Below are 20,767 nucleotides of genomic sequence, written 5' to 3'. Positions count from 1 at the left end.
TAATTACTCTGCAGCCTAGAGGGGCAGTCCGCTGAGCCAAGTTTCCTAATAGTGGGTGGTGCATGTGATGTATCGCCCCCTCTAAGCCAATCGTTCCCCAAGGTGCCCGCGGTATGGTGGTGCCCCTCTGTAAACCTTGAACCGACGCCGAGACCTACCTGGACGCTTTCTCCATCGTCCTACAACTCGGATCGCCTCCTTTCTCCATTATCTCCATTCCCAATTCCCCCAACGAATACCTGACTTTCTCACCCTCCCACGATAAACCAGTCCGCTCTCCCGAACTCGACGTCCTCGGTTTCTCTGTGAACTGTCTACGAACACGCGACGAGCAAACTCCACGACTACACCTTTTCGCTACCCCTCTCACCCCTCAAACTCCGCCGTAAGTCGCAGCCGGATCTCCCCTCATCGCCCAGACCGCCTCAACGGCGACATCTACGATCGACGACTAACACCGCAATTCAAGAAAATGAAGTTGCACTACATCGGAGTACGTCTCTTTTCCATCGCTGCTCCTCGGGACATCGAGCGATCCTACAAACACCCACCCGCGACCCAGCAATTCAATCCGGACACTCGCAACTAACGCCTGCGTCGCATAGATCCTCCGCAATGACAGCAAGCCCGCCGTCGAGCTTTGCAGCGAGATGGAGCTGTCCGCATACTCGCGATTCACCAGAAGTAAGCCATTCACGATTGCGCATGGACAACGAGCCAACCTAGCTACGAGCCGGACGACTTGGCCTCGATCTAACACCATACCCTATGCTTGAACCTGGGCTGATGATAGTCCAAACACAGACAGCTACGCCGAGTTCATTAGCCTATTCTCTAAGAAGGTGGCCGAGTCGACGCGCCCCGGCCAGAGGCAAGATATCGAGGAGGGCGACAACACATTCCACTGCGTGGGAAGAAGCGAGGGTATCTGTGGCGTGTAAGTGGGCGACTCTCCGAAGATGTCTTCTCAAGGAGTCGTACGTACACCAAGGATGGTGCTAACGTCTTGTTGTAGTATCATTTCCGATCACCAATACCCGAGTCTCGTCGCTCACCAGCTTCTCTCCAAGATGTACGTCCACCATCTCCCCAGGGCCGCCAAGCCCCCCCCCTTCCCCTTATCATTGCTAACAAAGGAACCACCACAAAGCGTCGACGAGTTCCTCACCAAGCACCCGCGCTCCACATGGGCGACGGGCGAACCCAAGCTCGTCCTCCCCGAGCTCAAGGAGTACCTGACACGGTACCAAGATCCGCAACAGGCCGACTCCATCCTCAAGATCCAAAAGGAGCTCGACGAGACCAAGATTGTGCTGCACAAGACCATCCAGAGCGTCCTGGAGCGCGGAGAAAAGATTGACGACCTGGTGGCCAAGAGTGACGGTCTCAGCTCCCAGAGCAAGATGTTTTACCAGCAGGCGAAGAAGCAAAACTCGTGCTGCATCGTCATGTAAAAAAAGAAGTCACCCCCTTTTTTTTTTGGTATTACCTCGTGCTTCCCTCACCTGAGTTAATCGTCTTTACACGTTCTGGCGTTGGACCCCCTTGGAACTCTCTGTCTCTGCATAAACACTCGCTCCGTGTCAACGCTCGCTCCGTGTCAACGCTCGCTAGGTTTTGCAAGCAAGAACGATTTATCCATGCTTCACTTTTTTCTTCTTTTTGCAACAACATCGGGGGAGGAGGGGGGCTTCTTGCACTACCTACACTCCCAGCGGGAAGATGGAAGGCCGGTGGCAGGGCCATTGTTCATAATTTTTCTCCTCGGACCGGGCCGCCAAATTGTTTCTAGTAGTGAGACACCTGGACGGCTAGAGTTTTAGGATTAATACAAATCTTTTTCTGTTGCAGAAGTATCGTTGTACGGATAAGATGTGCAGAGGAAGAAGAAGAAGAAGAAAAGGGGAAAAAGGGCGGTAGTGAGCCGAGACATTTTGTTGCTTGATTTCTTCGTTTTGAGACAAAGGAATGCTGGGGCGTTTAATCGCTTCTGCTGACGACTGTTCTCTTGCGGTTCAACAGATGACGGTCTCTCGGGTGCGGGAAAAGACCATGTATAACATGCATATTGTAGTTGAAAATCTGAGCTTGGGTGAATTTTGGAGTATTCACGCAGAAGTTACTGTTGTCGATTTAGAATGTCAAAACATTGAGGTTTTGGTCTCGATGTCTACGGAGGCGAGGCTGAAGCCATTTATTCCTTTTTACTCGCTTCCTCCAGTTACCAGGTCGTTTCCTCCACGGACGGGAATGCATGGTGGTCTTGTGAGCCCCCAGATTCAAACCAACCAGGTACACCGAGGTCTTGCCAGTCAAGTGTACTCAACGACTTGGACGAGGGGGGTTGGGCTTCCAGGGAGGAAGAAATAATTACAGCTCTAACCTAGAGTTTTGGGAGTTACAAACGCCACGCGGAGTCCACGCGTCTGGTGACTGCTGCGTGGCCGTGGCTGACTGAGACCGAAAACTCGCCAGGTTAACTCGAGGCTCAAGGTGTGTCTGCAACGTACATGGAAGTATCAAGTTGTGGACACATAACCAACATGTATCACGGCCTGTTACTGAAAGTGTTGACTCAAAAAAGTTGAACCTGAAAAATGGCATGTTTATTTTTAAGCTTTAGGATTATCCAAGAGAACAAAAAAAGGAACTCTCCAAAAAGCTTTCTTCATGATGTGAACCAAACTCGACACATGGCAGTATCAAGTTGTGGCCTTTGTCCGACATCTGCCGCGCCGCGCCGTGCCTCTCTCCTACACCAAAACACAAAAAAAAGGTAAAATCTCCCCACAGTGGTATCGATTGCGCGCAAAAGAAACGAAGCATCGAGGCCGTAGTACAGGAGGACGTGGAGGCCCGGGACTGAAATCAGATACCCGTCGAAAATCCTTCTGCGTGTTTTGGTTTCTCGGGAAACTCGCTTACAAGAGACAAAAAAGACGTTTGCACTTTGCTTTTCTGATAGAGCCACCACACACACACCACAAACATAACATCGAACCCGCCAGACCTGAAACCTGAGTGAAGAAAACCCCTTTCACCGAGCGCATGAATCCCGCTACAAACATATATCAAAATGGTCCTCCAGAATAATAAGGGAAAAATGTGGATAAAAAAGGCGGAGTAAGGGAATAAAATCCGTGTGTGAGAAGGTAGTTGAGTAACAAATGTGGTTGTAAGTCTGATGATGAGTCCGAGCACCATCAGTGTATGTGGACGAAGGGAATTAGAAGAAGAATGTCCAAAGTAATGTGGTAGCATGAGTCCAAAGCCCATAGAGCCGCACGCAGACTCGTGTGAGTTTATGCCCAAGTTTATGCCAAGTCATCCTCAACGATGATACGCGAGCTCTTGCGATTCTGCGCGATTTGCTGCTCAGAAGTCTCGCCGTGGCCGATGAGCGTCGGTGTCGCGCTCTTTGTCGTGGATAGCCGCTCGTTCTTGCCCACTGTGATGGTTGTCACCGGGCTTCTTACACCCGGGCTGCCGCCGGTGCGAACCGCATTCGTCTTCAGAGGGCGGAGCATCCGCCGCTGCTGCCTGGAGATACTGATCTGTCGGGCAATCGAGATTTCCACGGCAGCACGGAGCGCGTCGTCGGGCTCAGACTCGTCAAGGGACGGCTTTGTGACGTGCGTGTGGACGGAGGATACCGACGCGGGAGAACGGTCTTTTGCGCTGGGCGCAGCGCTCGACGGGGCCGTGGACTCGCCTGGTGTAGTGGTCATTTGCCATGAGGGTTCGTAGATGGTCGGCTTCAGTTGCTCTGTCAGGCGGATTTCCTCGGATTCGTTGTCGTCTGTTGGCAAGTCGAGCATGAGGCCGGACTGCTCGGGGCCAAAGACGAAGTCGTGTACGGCGGAGGGCTCCAGGGGATTGGACCGCGTGCTCATCTGGGGCGATGGGGTCTTGCGCTTGATGGATTCTGGGCTCCTTTCCTCTGCAGCTGGCTCAAAGCTTGCCCTCTGCGGGGACGACAGGAAAGCGGGTGAAGTATTTGAGCGGAAACGGGGTGACTGAGGCGGGTTGTTGGCCGATTCCGACGGCGTGGCTGGGAATAGGGAAAGCGAAAATGCGGGCGATTTGAGCGGCTGTGGTGATGTTGCCCTCTGACCCCTCGTACGTTCCCTCTCTTCCTCTTCCCTCGTGACCTGATCGTTGATCGTTTTCAATCTGTCCAGAGTAGCTTGCCGCCTCGCCAGGAGCGAAGATGAAGGCTGTAATCCTTGTGGTCCCGATGTCGAATCTTGTGGTCCATTCGGCTGTTGTCCCAGGACGTTACCGAACATGACACTGTACCTCTCCATCGTGATGCTGGGGATCTCCACGTCCAAGAAACCACCCGATGGCTTCGGCGGCAAAGCAGGTACTCCCATAGAGACGTGGACCGGCGCAGATATGTCCGACTTCTTGACGCTCTTGGTCGATCGTGTGGACGCCATTCTGCTTAGTAGTTTAGGGGGCTTTGATTCTTTCGGGCTCGGCGGGGCCACCGGGCCAGCTGTTTGTGAGCGCTTCATGGCAGGTTTGCTATCCGCCGTCCTCTTCTCCGTGTTCCGTCGTCCCAAGTCAGTGGCCTGGTTCGTCGTCGGTGAGATATCGAAGTCTGTCCTCGTCGGTGCCGGGTGTTGAAGATTCATGGGCTGTGAGATGGCGACTGGGGATGAAGCGAGTCTCTTGCTTTTTGACCGGCCGAATAGTTTCCACCTTCCTGACTTCTGCTTTGGGGCCGGCACAGGTTCCGGGATCTCCTGCGGCGGTTCTGGTGTTGGTGAGGCCCTCATCATGGTCGTGCTTAGGCTGGATGCCTGTGGTTGCCACTCGTCCCTCGGGGCGGGCATCGGCGAGGGAAGGAATTCGCGCGACGCTGTGAAGTCCGGAGGTGGATGTGTCGGGCTCCCTATGGCCATACCTATTGCTATCGTTCCCATGTTGCTATCCATCGAATCTGGCGTCTGTGTCCTGACTGTAAGGGTGCGCGCCGGCGAGAAGTCGTATGAGAAGTCGCCAGGACTCTCTACCGGAGATGCTGGGTTGTCCCGTATCGGGATGTGATACGACTTGTAACCACCACGTGCTGAAGACTGAGGCCTGATGTACAGGTCATCCTTGGACATACGTCTATCAGCAAAGGATCTGAAGCTGGTGGTGCTGTAGTTATGAGGTGAAAGACCTCCGCTAGTGCTGGGCCGCTCAGCCATGGTCGAAGATGCCTTGGATGGAGGTGTTGGTAGCGGGCGATGGCGGTATGTGTTGCGAGTTTCAACGGCAACGGCAGCAGCGGCGGCAGCGTCGGCGGCAGCGTCCTTTGCGAAGAAGGGCACGCCCTCGTTTTGAGAAGCGCTCGAGTCTTCCTTGGTCTGTTGGAAACTTGACACAAGACCCGGCGACCCCAGGACGGGGGACTCTGGGCCGTGCGTCTGCACACCACCGGGGGCCCCTCCACCAGTCCTCATGCTCTTCATAGATCTGGAACGGTTGACCAATTTGAACATGCTCCTCTAATGGCCCGGAACAGGACTTTGCAATGCTAGCGCTTGGCGGATCCTTGTTGACAGGGCTATAAGAGCAAGAACCAGGAGGGATGCCCAGAACGTGGAGCGGGGTGATCGGTTTCGAAAAAGGTGATGATGGGAAGCGGTCGCAGGAACTAGTTAGAATCGAAGGACTAGAAGGCCGTCTTGCAAGTTGCGCCAAATGTGGAGGCAAAAGAAGAGAAAATGAGAAATATGGCTGCTAGCAGAAAGGCAGTTGCTGGAAAGAAAGACCGAAGACCCGATGACAGAGAACCCCCCGAAGCCCATATGCAGAGAACAGGAGAGGACCCAGACCGTAGACTGGGGGGACACTCTGACTTAACTCTACTTTGATATCATCCCCTCTGATTTCGCCTCTGCAGGGTCGACCCAGAGCCCAGAAGCCCTCGTTCTTGGTCTCCGGCGCGCGACTCGCAACTTTGTCGCCTGTTTGAGATTGATAGGACGGGTTATTTAGGGGGGGGGGGGCTGATCAACACAAGGATGACGAACTTCGACATCCTGTCCTTGGGCTAGTCTGTGGATCGAGGGTCCCGGTCGTTTGTGAACGATAAGTCGCGTATCTTCTGCGGTCGAGTGGAGGTCTTGCGGTTTCGTGTGTCAGACTTAGCGAGAACTGTAGGGAAGCACAGCGGCGAAGCATGATTAACGGAGTCGTCATCTGCAGGGTAACCGAGAGGTCTAGAGACTCTGGATAGTCTGATTTTTGTTTTGACACTGCCGTGCGGCGTGGCGGGTCAAGGCTGGCTGAGGGGGCTGAGAGTCAAGAGCTGAGTGAGAAGCCTCGGATGACTCCATCGTCAACCCGCGGCAGGGTCCGATATTATCGTTCTGGAGCTTCTCGTCGGAAAGCTCATAAGAAGCAATTTGACTTCAAATTGACTACGCCCACATGCCTTGTTGTGCCACCCGTCGTATCGTGCCGTACCTTGCCGCTAGAGAGAGCTAAAGAGGGGAGGGATTCGAGAAGGATGAGAGAAGAGGGAGGGTCGCATCCGTGCTTGGTCTGCAGGACATCCTGGAAAGGTTGGGTTACCCCAGCCCGGGGGGAACAAGCCTCAGGGCCGTCCCTGTCATATCGCACGTCCTCTCGCCTTCGTTGTCGTCGGCCCCCCGAGGCCCAAGCCTCGTCCGTCGATGTAATCGATTCGCTCATAATCCGAGAGACCGTCACTGCGTCGCGGTAATGTGTAAGCGACCGTTGAAGTCGTCGAACTGGACTGATCCCAATCGCAAGAAACTGGGGCAGCCGGGATCCGAATCGCCTCTGAAAGATGGGACTGGCCCAGACTCAAGATGAGTAACACGGGGACGTCCCCTCTGACGCCCAGTGCCGCCCCAAGATTTGCCCAACGGTCACCAGGCTGAAAATTGCTTCATTTGAAGTTCAATCTCCCAGCCGATGCGGTCAGCGAATGAGAGTTACACGACGTTGCAGTCGCGGATCCTCTCCGCACCGCTGGGCTACCAACGCCCTGCCCACGCATGTACCGATCCCCCACTCTGACATCAAACGGGTCTCTCGTTTTAAATGAAAGGATCAGAGACATCGTTGCTCATCCGGCTTCTCACCAACCATGGTCCACAATCAAGGAAATAACCTTCTCACACAAGGTCTGCTTATCCAGCGTGACGCCAGCGCTGGTCGGTGTAATTTGATCAAATCTTGGTTATTTCCCGGTCCATCTTCCCACCGCTTCTTGTTGGGTCCATTCCCGCACAGGTACGGACGGATACCGTATACGTTGGTCTCGTAACTTCGTACGCCCACGGGCATAAACACTAATTGTGTTCCCTGATACAACCATGCAATGACATTGCGAAGACAATGCAAGCAGCTCACGTCTCTTGGAAGCTGGTTGACAGAGGACGCGCCAAGTTATACGAAATTGGCAGCTTACATGAGGCCGACGCTGAATAAGTCTGCCGCTCGAGGTGTCATCGCTCGGGGGGATCTGGTAGACGACACGCCCTAGTGCCTCGTATGCGTCTGCTGTTGGACCTTACAGGTTGTCCTGTCAGCCGGAAGAAATCAAACACCCTCCATCTTAGAAGGTGTCGTATTGAAACAGACTTCCCGGAACACGGAGCGCTGTTGCTGAGGTGGGCGTCGCCGAGCGTTGAAGAGTTTGTTGTTCTCGAACTTTTTGGCGTTGGCTGCGTGTGACGTGCTGTACGCTTGGGCCTGGGCGCTGACAAGCACCTGTGGTTCTTCTCGGTCCACGATAGGCCCACAGTCAGATCATCCTCGAGGCCCTGGAGCCTAGAATGGCCCCAAAGAATCGCAGGCTATTGAGGAATCCTGTGTGACAAGGCTGACCAGGTATCAGGGCAGATCAGGAGCTTAGAGGTGATGGGAGGATGCAGCAAGGCTATCCAGCGACGGGGTTTGAACTGTCTCGTCCAGGGTGAACAGCCGAATGATCGTCTCAAGATTGCAAATCCGCCAGCCAGTGTGTCCGTTGAGTGGCCAGAGCGCGAGTAAAGACTTTGCTGGCCTTCAGGAAGACACCCTGTCGGTCTGGTCGCTTCCAAGAGATATCGTCAGTCAAGAGATGCCGTAAAGGCGCCCCTGAAGAAACCATCGCCAAGTGTGCCCTTGTACTCTGAAGATAGCATACCCTGTTGCCAGGAGGTGATCGCATTGCTGTCAAAAAGTAAAACTGGTTTGATGAACAGCATGCCGTGTTCTCAAAGTTCGTCTGAAGTGATGCCTCGAATCCCTTTTCGTGTTCTTCATCACTCATGTGATGTTCACGAATAATGTCATGCAGATGCAGCTCGTTTCTTGCATGGTTGAGTTTACCCAGCCGTCGTGTAAGCCGAGCCCTCCGCTGCACCTGCAAGTAGGTTTGCGGCAGCCGATCCCAAGCTAAGCAGTTCCTCCCGGCTGATTATCCTACGAATAGAATAAGTCTGGGCTTTGGTGTCTGTGTCTCTTCTAAGAAATTCAGTCTTCGTTTCGATTTCTTTCCTAGCCCGTAGATGGATTCGTGAATCCGTCCAAAATCAGGACTTGGGAGCCGGGAAACGTTGTTGTTGGGATGACAAGACGACCAGGGCGGTCATTTAAGGTGTGATACAGCGGCGGATCAAGCGTAACGTAGGCGGTGCCCCGGGTGACAATCCGTTGACAATGTAGCATCCCGTGAGAGGCCTCGAGTGGAAACAACTCTGATAGTTTATCCAGATGATCGGACGTGTACGCTGGCGCGCGCAATTCCATCTGATGAAGAGAGGCCAAAGCCTGGGAGAGATGCAGTACAGCCTGGAACCCAGCGTTATGGGGACAAGAAGTCCAAAGGCCCGATCGTTTGGATAGACGACTACGACTGCGCAGGACCGAGCTGAAGACGGAAACGTCCCGTCTTTCGACTCCCGAGGTGCGTTGTGGGCGGACTTCCGTCGGTGATCAAGCGTCCTCGACTTCGCCGCTTGTAGGCAGCTCTGTTGACCGCATGCAGGCAGACAGAATAAAGATAGGTGGAAACATCGAGCGCAAGTCGGGCTGAAGGTAGCTGCGGTGGCTAACATGGAATACGCGCTCCTTCTTGCATGGACGAACCAAACATATTTGGGAAGTAGCTCCTTCCTCCTAATGTTTCCATTCTGCACGTCCTTCCTTACCTTCCCATCTGTTAATCGTCTGTCTCGCTCCTTCATTCCTGCTGAAAACCAAAGATTATTGATACCGACAACGACGATAGAGATGGACGGTGGGCTAGAGCTCTGCCGGGCCGCCGGCAGAGATGTGTTGGGCTTGGCGGAGATGGAAATTGGGGGCCGCTTCCGTGGCGCATTGAATGTGGCGAGCTGAGGCGGTGACGGCCCTCAAATGGGTGGGACCGACAATGCCGTATCCGTACTGTGCCGTTTCCATCATACTCGCACAGTCACCCCGCCATCACGTGACTCAACAATGCGTTTGGCGGGGCAGCTTCCGGAAGTGGCACCCAGGTGGGAGATAAGTAAGGCGGTAAGGTAAGGTACCTGAAGCAAGGTAATGGCTACAAAGGCGGCGATGGGAATACCCGGCGGATCGTGTGGACTCGTTAAGCTCTCTCTCTCGAGTGGATTAGCTACCTCAGGTACGGAATACTGCGTGCAGGTAGATAGATAGATGGGAGACTCAATTCATCAGACAAGGCTGGGAATCAGAAGCTAGGTGAGAATGTTCGGATAAGGTACAGCAACTCTTTGGCAGTCCCTTACTGCATAGCTGCATGACATTGCTGGACGTTTCCTGAACAAAGCACCTCACAGTTGCCGGGGGGTGGAAGCAACGAGAAACAGAGGTATTCGCCTACGATGCCCACCATGCTGAAGAAAGTACCCCGCACCGCTACTTTTGCAACTGCAATGACCTCTCAGCAGGTAGCGTGATACCCCGCCCGGCCCGCTGGACCTAAAAATTGGTTTGCTAAGGTAATGGAGGTATTCCTCGGAGCAGAGAGGGGCAAACGTCAGGCAGGAAAGAGGAACAAGAAACATCAACAGTCACAAACCGAAATTCCTCCCCTCCGTATCCCACACCGCGTCAAAGCTTGAGCTTTTTGCACACCCCCTTTCGAACACAGAGAAGCTTCTTGTCTCTTTTTTTGTTATTTGCACCAGCGAGCACTAGTCTCTTATTTCCTCCCGTCTTCCTTCATTCATCATGTCGTGGCAAGGTGAGCTCACTTCGCAATCTCCCACCCCCACGGGGGGCCGATGCGGGTTGTTGGCAGCTCTCAGGAGGGAGACAGAGAGGGAGAGGGAGAAGCCAACCCCGAAGGAACCCCACCTCGAGAATCATCAGAATGAGCTAACGACCTCTCTCTACAGCTTACGTTGACACCAGGTAGCTTTGCACCAGGTTTTTGTTCACCGCTTTCGCATCGCGAGGATCGTTGAGCTATACAATGGGCCAGGGAGACTGACATGGGATCTGTAGCTTGGTCGGCACCGGCCACATTGACAAGGCCGCCATCATCAGCATCGCCGGTGACAGCACGTGGGCGTCGAGCGCCGGTTTCACCGTATGTCATCCCGCCTTCAATCGTCAAACCAACGACCCCCCTTTGCTATCTGTACTAGTACTAACAATTTTCCTTGCGCAATACAGCTCTCCGCCACGGAGATGAAGGTCGTTGCCGATATCGTTACCGGAAAGTCGGACGTCAAGGACAAGGCCTTTGCCGATGGTCTGTTCATTGGCGGCGAGAGATACGTCATGGCCCGTGCCGAGGAGGGTGCCATTTACGCACGAAAGGTTTGGGCGCACCACACACCGAAAGCACAAAAGCATGGCATCATCCGCAGAAGGGCTGACTTGAATCGTTTGAACAGGGCAAGGAGGGCATCGCCGTCGCCAAGTCGACCCAGGCTATCCTTCTCGGCCACCACGGCGAGAACGCGCAGGCCGGTAGCGCTACTCTGGCAGTGGAGAAGCTGGCAGACTACCTCGTCAGTGTGAGCTACTAGAATACCAGCCCGGGGAGAAGAGATGATGGCGTAAGGCGGGGCGCGCGGGGGGGTTTTTTGCAGCTCTAGGAAACAAATCCCTGGAGTTACTGTGTGCGAGGCAGGCTGGGCATCTCGCTCCCGCGTACACACGAGGATGTTGACAATACGAATCGACGAACACTAGATTAGCATGACTTTTCCAATGGCGGAATCTCTGCTTAGCCGCGGCCAACCCTTTGTGTCACTGATGCGTGTTTACGCTCTTCTTGTGCCAGATGATTGTGAAGTGTCTCTCCGTTCATTCATTATCCCTGAGCGAGTCCGTCGTCTCGAGACTCGCCTTGTCCCATGAACCGAAAGCAAATTCGCGTGTAATTACAAGTCTTATCAAATCATAGGCCCGGACCCGACCTGCACCGTAATGGTATACAATCCGTCTATACGCTTATTCCCTCCCGTCCAAAAGAGCATCGTCATTCCAGTGGCTCCCGAAATCATTGATACGTTGATACATCACCCGCCTTCCGATGGAACTTACACGGGCAACTCGGCATTCCGGCGACCAATGCCAGACCGATCGACCGCGGTCCCGATATACGGCCCAATGACGGGGATATTCCGCGCAAAGGCGGCAATCGTGCCGAGGAAGTCGCCAAAGAGAACCATGATGCCGTAGAGCTCGACGCAGAAGCCGATCAGGGGCCAGCGTAGCAGGATGAGCGCGAGTCCGCCAAAGAAGGCGGCCGTGCCCTTTGCCTTTTGTTTCCGCGCGAAGAAGAGGAGCGTCTTTTGGGGTCCGATGATGATTGTTAGGCCGATGAGGAAGAGGATCTGTTTTTTTGGGAGGTCGGATGGTCAGCTTTTTTTTTCTCTTCGTAGGTTGCGTAGGAGGTGGTCAGGGAGAAGGGAGAGAGGGCGGATTGGGCTTCGTACGTTTCCCATGGCCAGCCTGAGAAAGGATCATGTTAGCGCTTGTCGTGAAATCCAAGGGGAAGAGCTCAAATCCGCAAGGAAAACGACTCACATTGCCCGGTCAAAGAACATCATGACTCCGCCGATGAGGAAGAATCCTCCTGTCGGAAGCGCAGAGAAGTTAGCTCCTGTAAATCTCCCTTCCTGCGTGTGCTACTCGATGCGCCAGAGAGTTGCTGGCGATGGCGCAAAACGTACCTCCGGAGCAAAAGATTACTCCAATTTCTGTGAATAAAAGGTCAGCTATAGTCCTTGACACCACATGTAGAAGCTGCGCAAAATCGGTGCGGTGTTGCCCGTATGGCTGGGCGCAAAGAGACGTACTTTGAGAGTCGGACATCCACATTGACGCCATCTTGGGTATATGCTCCTAGCTTCGTTCGAGTTCGAGGTCGAGGGGTGTGTGTATGTGTACGGGAGTGGTGGGATAAGAAGGGGAGCTTCAATTCGGTCGTTCGAGGGGTGCTTGTTGTACGTAGCTGTAAGACGAGAAGAATCCGAAGAGGGCGTTGCAATCGCGTAAAGAGGATGAGAGATAGGCGAGAGAGGATTGGCGTATAGTTGGACTGAGCTGCCGTAATATTTTTTGATTAAACAAAGAACAGATCACCAGGGGGAAAGGTGCCGGCCGCTGGCACGCAAGCAGGGGTCTTTGCTGCAGTTCTTGGTGCTTGGCCGCGCCGTCACAGAACGTACCTAACTCTTGGGGGTTTGGGGGTGTGTGCCACGGGTGCGCGGTGCATCGAAAAGCCACCAATATTATGTGGGCCCATTTAGGAAAGTCAACCAATTATGTCGTGTCTTCAATTTTCCCACGATGGATTTAACCCGCGCTGCAGTTGGAAAAAATATCATCCTGCTCCTTCAACATCAACCAGTGTTGAATGCGCCCCTGGAGCACTCGACGACACACGCATCAGGAATGGCCGGCTGGCGAGGTTACACATGGTGCGCTTAGGAAACACTTTGATGGGTTTCCTAGTCAATAAATTCGTTGACACTTGTCGCAACTGGTTTCTCTACAGATGGCTGCTCTCGACGTTTCCCACTAGTTGGGCAACTATTACCGATACTATCTAGCAAATCGCTAGAAGACCTCGCGATGGAGGACAGCATCGTCGCGGAGATGCTCTGTTGACACAGAGGAGGGCATCCAGACCATCAGCTCCAGCACATCTGATATACGAGCGAGATCGTCCACGCGACCGTACTCAGGCAAGTCTGATGCTCTTCAACCCAACGGTAGGCAAAACACAACTGCATAGCAGTTCCGCCGCGGCGGCTGTAGCTTCAAGCTACGGCAACTGAGTATCGTTTCCCATACGTTCTCGGTAATCTGTCGATTCACAGGCGAAGAACAACAGTTTATCACGATTAAGCCGGAGTGTCATTTAACACCCTATGCTGAAAGGCGCAGGGCTGCATAGTTGATATTTGACTTTGTTGGTCGCACATACATAGACTTCCCAAACCTAGTAGCTCATTCGTATGAAACATACCTATCGTCTTGATTTTAAAAAGACTCATTCCGCTAGAAACCCCAGTGACTCCGAAACTTGGTTCATGACCACAGTCTTGACCCCCAGTAACGCCTGAACCGTGAAAAGTGACACTATCATGTCTACTGCCTCCTGCCGCCGCCGCCGTTGTCCGACCAGTCCATAAGATGCAAAGCTGTAGACACCCCTTATTTGAGAACAGTATGCGCACCACGTGCCTCGAGATACTGCTCAGCCGCGCCCTGCGGCAGAGTCCGAATGAGCCCAAACACCTCCTTGTCGTGATATCTCAGCCGCGTCTTGGGATCAATGTACGGCGCCGGCAACCCCGTGATATCGCAATACCGCTTCGTGTGCGCCAGCGACGGCGCCGACTCGACGTTGGTGTACGTGACACTCGGCCCCGAGCCACCGGCGGCACCGTTGGGACGCAGGCTCTTCTCTAGCACGAGCTTCGAGAGACTACGCGAGGCCTGCGCGAGGTTCGGATTACTGTTGTTGCCGTTGCTGCCACTGCCGGCCGCGGGCGTCGAGGCGCCGCTCGTGGACAGGCCGTCGTCGCCTTGCTTCCCGGCTGGCGTGGCCGCGGCGCTGACTTCCTCTTGTTGCGGGGTCGCCAGGGCCGAGGCCTCGCGGCGGGAGGCGTCGCCGAGGATGGTCTTGATGTTCTTGTTGCGGCGCTGGTTGGGTTTCCAGGACGGGTTGCGGAAGCTCTTGTGGATGGAGTGGATGTCGAGCTCGTCGAGGAGGGCTTGGTGGGCTATTTGCGCCTCTGTTGCTTCTTTCGGGGCCGCCATTTCGTTTGTGGTATGATATTGTGCGGTTTCGGGTGTTTGAGCTGCGATCTCGAGGCTTTGCTGCATGAATTGGAGGTGAATGGCTGGTTGTGCAACACGAGGGAAGCAGTGGCCGGGTAGCTTATTCTGCCGGTGCTCACCGCTGTGGTAGGAGCTCGGTGAACTCGGTGAGTAATGCCTAGAGCACCGTTTGAGTTAAGTCATCTACGATTGTGGTGGGGTCCTTATAACTGAGTAAACAAACACATCACAAACACGAATACGTGCCCGTCAAAATGGTATGGTTCCAGACGTAGTCGCTCACAATTCAGTTTGAAATACATTCTGATGGAAATAATAGGAGAGTCCTCATGAGCACCAACAGAACCTGCTGCTTTCTCGCATCATAACCAATGTGGTATGTTACTCCCGTCAACAACCCTGCCAGGTCATCGACTTACACAGTCCTAGGAGAAACTCAACGAGGCCGTCATGGTCATGAACAGGTCACTGCAGGTAAGCTACTCATTCTTATTCCATGGCATTGCGCCGTGGCTAATACAGGATCCCAGGAGATCAACATTGAGAACATGAATGTCGAACTCGTCGCTCAAATGTTCAAGAACTACCAGTCCAATGTCTTGTTCCATCTCGAGGGTAAGTTTCCGGCCACGATGCATGATGAATCAATGCTAATTCTAAGCCAGCCACGGACAATCTGAAGCCGCCTGCTTAAGGATTGCATAACCCGTTATTACGCGCTGGGAGCACGGATGAGGAATGAGACAAGATTGATGACATTTCCAGGCGCAATTCACAAGTCTTAGAGCAGATACCCCCTGATAAGCCAGCTCTGAAGAATAACTTCAGAATCCTGAACAAACAATTTTTTTTGCAAAGATCTTCCATTTCGCGAAGGCTGTGGGCACTTTGAGATTGGCAGATCGTGCAAGTGAATTCAAATGTTGTCAGGCGTTGCACTTGGACTTCTTAAGATCCTCTTACCTTCGCTGCGCTAAGATCGCGTAGCTGCGCTGCAACCCGAGCAGCACAAGCCGGGCAGGGTCCACTGAAATTTACAGCCGCGCAGCCTCGCAACAACGGCGCATCGCAACTTCATCAACCGTAATCAAGTAGACGCATTGAACGCGACGCACGTGACGTAGACGCTTTCTACCTTGACAATCATCCCCGCTGAAGACGTCGCCAGCTGTACAGCTTCAAAAATCCATCAACCACTGCCCGTAAATCCCAAGCATGGTCCGTCGCACTGCGACACCCTAGACCTTTCCTCCAACACACGAACATCGCGATGGCGCCCTCAGCAACGGGCGAGCTCCCCCCTCTGCCAGGACCTCCCGAGAGGACGTACCCGCCCGCCAAGATCTTTCAGGTCAAGGAAGCCAAGTTCGAGAAGCCGATTCCGGTGCAGCAGGATGGACGGGAGAAGGCACTTGCGCAGTCATCCCGAGGCGCGGCCATCGTAATCGACAATGGTAAGCTCGCAAGGTCTCCGAGAAACGCATATAACGACGGCGTTTTATCTGACTGACGGTCGATAGGATCTTCGACCGTCCGCGCAGGATGGTCGTTTGAAGAGAAACCGAGGCTCAACATCCCACCGATCATGGCCAAATACCGCGACCGAAAAGCCGGGAAGACGTATTCCTTTGCGGGAAGCGACTGCTACGCCGACACTACAGCAAGGAGTCACACACGATATGCGCACGAACAAGGGACGGGTATTGTCAGCAATTGGGACGTCATGGAGCACGTTCTCGACTACATCTTTCTGAAGCTCGGCTTAAACGGAGACGATTCATCCATCGACATGCCCATTGTCATGACGGAGGCGGTAGCCAACTTGCCTTACTCCCGGAAATGTAAGCTGGTTTCTCGCGGCATGTAAAGACCAACAGCTAACGTATCCAAAGCTATGACAGAAATCGTATTCGAATGTTACGGCGCACCCTCCCTAGCGTACGGCATCGACTCGCTCTTCTCCTACACACATAACAAGGGAAACACGGGCCTTGTGGTTTCGTCATCCTATACCTCTACACACGTGATACCCGTTTACAATCACAAGGCCTTGCTGAGCCAAACTACAAGATTGAACTGGGGAGGGTGGCATGCGGCAGAGTACCTGCTGAAGCTGATTCGGCTGAAGTACCCTGCTTTCAACGGGAAGCTCAACGTGTCTCAGGCCGAACACATGCTGCGCGACCATGCCTATGTTTCAAAAGACTACAATACCGAGGTGGGAGGCTACTTGGACTGGACCGGCCTTGAGGACCGGGACATTGTCATCCAGTACCCCTTTACGGAGGAGGTCATTGTACAAAAGACGGAAGAGGAGTTGGCTCGCATTGCCGAGCGGAAGAAGGAGAGCGGCCGGCGGTTACAGGAACAAGCTGCGAAGATGCGCCTCGAAAAGCTTATGCGCAAGGAGAACGAGCTCGAACAGTACAAGAAGCTCCAGATCAAGCTGGAGCAGCAGACCAACAAGAAGGAGGTCAGGCGTCTGCTCGATAGCAACGACCTTAAGGACGAAGCGGCGCTCGAGAGAGCCATTGCCACCCTCGAGAAGGCGGTCAAGAAGGCTCGTACAAAGGACGTTGGCGGCGACCCCGCAGAGGAGCAGCAAGAGCCGGTATTCGACCTGCTCGATGTACCGGACGAGGAGCTCGACGACGCGGGCATCAAGGCCAAGCGCCAGCAAAAGCTCATGAAATCCAACCACGACGCGCGCGCGCGCGCCAAGGCCGAAAAGGAGGCCGAAAAGGCCCGCGTCGAGGAGGAGAAGCGCCTGGACGTGGAGCGCCGTGAGAACGACCTTGACGGCTGGCTCGAGGAGAGGCGCCAGGCGCGTGAGGTGACGCTGCAAAAGATGAAGGAGCGCGAGCGCCTCAAGCAGGACCTGGGCAACCGCAAGTCGCTCGCCTCGCAGATCCGCATGAAGAGCATCGCCAACCTCGCGTCCGACAACCCGGTCAAGAAGAGGCGCCGTGGCGGCGACGACGACAACTTTGGACAAAACGACGACGACTGGGGCGTGTACCGCCAAATCACCGTCGGCGACAACAGCGACGACGAGCAGGAAGAGGAAAACCTCGAGGCGAACCTCAAGACGTACGAGGAGGATCTCTTGCGCTACGACCCGGACTTTGGCTACGAAGACACCCACGAGGCCAAGACGGATTGGTCGACCTCGATGCTCCACGCCTTTGCGCGCGGCCCGCGGCCCTTTGATGCCGGCTCCCAGGCCGAGCTGAACCAGATCCACCTCAACGTCGAGCGCATCCGCGTGCCCGAGGTCGTCTTCCAGCCGTCCATTGCCGGCGTCGACCAAGGGGGTCTCATCGAGATTGTCGGCGACATACTCAACCAGCGCCTGGGCGGCGTGCCGAACCGCGACGATTTCTTAAAGGACGTCTTCCTCACGGGCGGCAACACGCTCTTCCAGGGCTTCGACGAGCGTCTCCGCGAGGGGCTGAGGCCTCTTCTCCCCGCCGCCGCGCCGCTTGCCATCCGCCGCGCCGAGGACGCCCTCCTTGACGCGTGGAAGGGCGCTGCCGGGTGGGCTGGGTCGGATGCCTGGAAGGCTGCTACGATTACGCGGGAAGAGTATCAGGAGAAGGGCTCCGAGTATCTCAAGGTGAGTCTCACTCAAACTATCCCCCCCATCTTCGAAAGTAAAGAAAACAGGCTAACATTATTTGATCATAGGAGCATGACCTTGGCAATACTTCATATGTATAATTAGTTACAAAAGGAGAGAAAAGAAATCGAGAAGGGGCGCTTTGCAGCAGTGGCGAGTTTTTTATGGCTAGGGAACGGGACGTCTTAAAGGGGAAGGGGAAATGGGAGAATTCAAATGCCGGGCTTTATTTCAATCAACTTATGTTACTTTAACACGTCTTCTTACTAGTCTGCCACTAGTCTTATTGATGAAACAAAAGCCGAGCTTTGCTATCCCTTCATGACCTTAACATGTTCGAGCCTTGGTCATACATATCTGACACGTCGCATCGTGTGAGGGGAGCCAGAAGGCAACAGCTCATTATGAGGCCATGCAAAAAAAAGATTTTCTGCGGAAGCTATCTGCAATGAAACTTTCAGACGATGCCTAGGTCACCCTCGGCTTCGTGGTAATGAAACGAAACATTGTCCGAGGTTGATCTCGATGTACGTCGCGTATAGGCCCGAGTGGTACAAATGACAGCAAATACTCAAGACGAAGCCGGAGCTCACCTCGAGGTTCGTATCAAGTTCCTTCAGTTCCTCGATTTCCTCCTCCTTGACACTCTTCGCCTCTCGTGTCAATGTTACAATCACGAAATCCCTACTTTCGTCTCTCTTTTGAAGAACATCAAACCCGAGGGCATTGCAAACAAAAACACCCACAACGGGTGGATAGAAGCCATGCCGGTAACGCCAGTCCACTAGTAATATCTTGACAAACCATTGTACCGCAACGCCAGCGACGTGAAAACCATGATTCAAATGCGACGCGTCCTCGTTTTCTTGACGCGCTCACATGGACGCAGTCGGAGCCGGAAGGCCATCCGGCAGCGATGGGTCAATGGGTCCATCAGCCTCACGTTGCGGCTCCTCCTTCGTCGCCCCCTCGGGCCTTGTGAACTGATCTCTCTGTGCAAGTTGCTCCTGGGCCTGCAAGCCGGCCACTGCCTGCGCAACGGCCTCGAGAGGGCCAGCACCCGCATTGCTAGGCGGGGCTTCGGGAGCACTTGTCGGGACCGAAGGTGGCGGGAGTGCCGGTTGCTGAAGGTTGACATTGGGCGGCGGCTGCGGGATCTCGCTTTGAAGATCAAGCAAGCGTGACTGGAGGTGGATCACGTACTCGCGCAACGCGTAGTTCTCTGACTGCATCGTCTTGTACTGTCCCTCCATTTCCATATAGTCTCTAACTTGTTGCTCAAGCTTCTTGATGTATCCCTCCTTTCGCTGGCGGAAAGCTCTCTGTGGCGCATTCAAGTCAGCTCAAGCTCATCATCAGGTCACATTAGAGATTTTGGGGTGGGCGCGCTGGATGCAGTTGGCACTGTCGCAGTGGTTGATTGGCGAGCCAGCAATAGTCTCCCATGTATCAAGAGCACTGCGACAGTCGTCTGCGCCATTGATCCAGCGCTTTCATTTTCGATTGTGATTGTCGTACCTGGGCAGCTCGGTTTTGCGCGGCGCGCTTGGATTGTGACAGTTCGCGCTTAGCCTTGCGACCCTCCGCGCCATCGTCCAAGTCCATTTCTGTAGGAGAATGAACAGGAGGCGCGGTAGAAGGACCGGCAGTCGTCACGGGAGGCGCGATTTGCTGCTGCGGTTGAACTGGTACACCGGCGGGCATCATGTTGACGGCTGGAGCGTGCGTGATTCGAGCTCGGAGATCAGGGTGGATATGCGCTTCCGGGTCGGCTTGGTTATTAACGATCGGCGGCAAGACGTCAGTGGGCGAGGTCGAGCCGTTACTATAGCCATGTGCCGGCGGCGGTGGTGACGCGGTCAAAGGGTTGGGAACTTGAGGGCGAGCTCCGCGAGCTGGGCCGGTCGCGTTGTCTGTCGAGCCGGGCGCGGTGTGCTTGCTTAGTAGCTCAAGCTGCGCGCGCAAGTGGGCGTCTATGGACAGCACATATCATGTCAGCAAGCAGTGTCCAAGTTCGGTATAAAATCAAGACTTGTCATCAAAAGACCAGTGAGATCCAGGGACCGTTTTGGCCTGAAGAGGTAAGATAAATCGAGGCCTGAAAGAGCTTCTTGAAGTTTGACGTTGTCGCCGGAGCAGCAGGGATATGTGGGAGTGGAAGATGCGCCGTCAGACGATGGGGGAAGATTTGGGGGTGGTCCATTCGACAGCCGCATAAGCCGACTTTCTGTCTTTGATTCGATCTGCCTGTTTCAAGCTTCTGTTCATACAGAAACGAATGAGAGCAATCATGTATCTCGGACAGCTGCTGGCCTGCAGTAGCCGCTGGTGGACAGGAAGCTGATGGGGGATTGGGGAGTGATTACATATCAACGCTGGCGAGAGGTAGCGCGGTCTCTCCTGGGATATAGCAGGTATTGATGATTGTAACGTAGTTTAAAGCGAGAAGAAAAGGTTCGTCTCACTCAAAGTACATGAGACCCGAGCCAAGTACAATGTATTGAGTAGTGAATGAAAGATGAGGTAAGGCAAAAGGCTAGGGCAGCTGCCGGAGGGCGGGATTGTGAAAGAGGTAGAAGAGGGAGAGAGGGCAATGGTCAGAGAGGAACGGTACGGGATCGACGGGGTTTAGCGGAGCGCTCGCTGGTCGGGCGAAACGGCAAGTTGGTGGGATGTATAGAACAGGACATGAGGATAGGAATCGGGAAACAGAGAAATGAGAAACGAGAAAGGTGAGTAGTAGCTTACCTGTGTTAGTGGTGGTATTCGCAGAGGATGAGGGTGAAGCGCTCTGCATCTTCAAGCTCCGGTTCTGACTCAGCATGAAGGGAACGGAGGATTGATTACTACAGGCACCCGACAGGACTTATAAAGAGG

General features: G+C 54.1%; 9 protein-coding genes across 9 annotated transcripts; 4 read left to right on the top strand and 5 right to left on the bottom strand.

Moving 5' to 3' along the window:
• Positions 1-472: 472 nt before the first annotated feature.
• On the top strand, positions 473-1,454 carry BDP81DRAFT_390404 (synaptobrevin; the record flags this gene model as incomplete). The annotated part of the gene is made up of 5 exons (XM_060587396.1): positions 473-493; positions 606-684; positions 805-937; positions 1,016-1,072; positions 1,151-1,454. The coding sequence occupies 5 exons, from the start codon at positions 473-475 to the stop codon at positions 1,452-1,454; spliced, it is 594 nt and encodes a 197-aa protein (XP_060449713.1).
• A 1,860-nt stretch (positions 1,455-3,314) lies between these two features.
• On the bottom strand, positions 3,315-5,456 carry BDP81DRAFT_390403 (uncharacterized protein; the record flags this gene model as incomplete). Its single annotated transcript, XM_060587395.1, has 1 exon — positions 3,315-5,456. One exon carries the CDS (start codon positions 5,454-5,456, stop codon positions 3,315-3,317), a length of 2,142 nt encoding a protein of 713 aa, XP_060449712.1.
• A 2,989-nt stretch (positions 5,457-8,445) lies between these two features.
• On the bottom strand, positions 8,446-9,596 carry BDP81DRAFT_127407 (uncharacterized protein). Its single transcript, XM_060581690.1, has one exon. It carries the CDS (start codon positions 9,198-9,200, stop codon positions 8,607-8,609), a length of 594 nt encoding a protein of 197 aa, XP_060449711.1. The 5' UTR covers positions 9,201-9,596; the 3' UTR covers positions 8,446-8,606.
• Positions 9,597-9,906: 310 nt separating this feature from the next.
• BDP81DRAFT_504396 (profilin) lies at positions 9,907-11,000 on the top strand (the record flags this gene model as incomplete). The annotated part of the gene is made up of 5 exons (XM_060595623.1): positions 9,907-10,207; positions 10,362-10,377; positions 10,471-10,555; positions 10,642-10,788; positions 10,866-11,000. Exons 1-5 carry the CDS (start codon positions 10,195-10,197, stop codon positions 10,998-11,000), a joined length of 396 nt encoding a protein of 131 aa, XP_060449710.1. The 5' UTR covers positions 9,907-10,194.
• A 425-nt stretch (positions 11,001-11,425) lies between these two features.
• BDP81DRAFT_127361 (Got1-like family protein) lies at positions 11,426-12,535 on the bottom strand. Its single transcript, XM_060581689.1, has 5 exons — positions 12,279-12,535; positions 12,153-12,179; positions 12,007-12,055; positions 11,916-11,931; positions 11,426-11,813 (listed from the first exon to the last, which is right to left on the bottom strand). Exons 1-5 carry the CDS (start codon positions 12,307-12,309, stop codon positions 11,517-11,519), a joined length of 420 nt encoding a protein of 139 aa, XP_060449709.1. The 5' UTR covers positions 12,310-12,535; the 3' UTR covers positions 11,426-11,516.
• A 686-nt stretch (positions 12,536-13,221) lies between these two features.
• BDP81DRAFT_418053 (YL1 nuclear protein C-terminal domain-containing protein) lies at positions 13,222-14,299 on the bottom strand. Its single transcript, XM_060589677.1, has one exon. It carries the CDS (start codon positions 14,248-14,250, stop codon positions 13,642-13,644), a length of 609 nt encoding a protein of 202 aa, XP_060449708.1. The 5' UTR covers positions 14,251-14,299; the 3' UTR covers positions 13,222-13,641.
• A 190-nt stretch (positions 14,300-14,489) lies between these two features.
• BDP81DRAFT_418052 (DASH complex subunit Dad4) lies at positions 14,490-15,317 on the top strand. Its single transcript, XM_060589676.1, has 5 exons — positions 14,490-14,528; positions 14,591-14,647; positions 14,701-14,745; positions 14,802-14,886; positions 14,937-15,317. The coding sequence occupies exons 1-5, from the start codon at positions 14,526-14,528 to the stop codon at positions 14,963-14,965; spliced, it is 219 nt and encodes a 72-aa protein (XP_060449707.1). The 5' UTR covers positions 14,490-14,525; the 3' UTR covers positions 14,966-15,317.
• Positions 15,318-15,541: 224 nt separating this feature from the next.
• On the top strand, positions 15,542-17,991 carry BDP81DRAFT_457994 (uncharacterized protein; the record flags this gene model as incomplete). Its single annotated transcript, XM_060593354.1, has 4 exons — positions 15,542-15,725; positions 15,792-16,112; positions 16,164-17,887; positions 17,959-17,991. 4 exons carry the CDS (start codon positions 15,542-15,544, stop codon positions 17,989-17,991), a joined length of 2,262 nt encoding a protein of 753 aa, XP_060449706.1.
• Positions 17,992-18,721: 730 nt separating this feature from the next.
• BDP81DRAFT_127312 (uncharacterized protein) lies at positions 18,722-19,802 on the bottom strand. The gene is made up of 2 exons (XM_060581688.1): positions 19,409-19,802; positions 18,722-19,212 (listed from the first exon to the last, which is right to left on the bottom strand). The coding sequence occupies exons 1-2, from the start codon at positions 19,595-19,597 to the stop codon at positions 18,766-18,768; spliced, it is 636 nt and encodes a 211-aa protein (XP_060449705.1). The 5' UTR covers positions 19,598-19,802; the 3' UTR covers positions 18,722-18,765.
• Between the last annotated feature and the right edge of the window lie 965 nt (positions 19,803-20,767).

This window comes from Colletotrichum phormii (genome assembly GCF_030913505.1).
Source record: "Colletotrichum phormii strain CBS 102054 chromosome Unknown BDP81scaffold_3, whole genome shotgun sequence".
Taxonomy (NCBI): Eukaryota; Fungi; Ascomycota; class Sordariomycetes; order Glomerellales; family Glomerellaceae; genus Colletotrichum; species Colletotrichum phormii.
The sequence above is the reverse complement of the archived record's forward strand: the minus strand, read 5'-3'. Positions and strand labels throughout refer to the sequence as shown.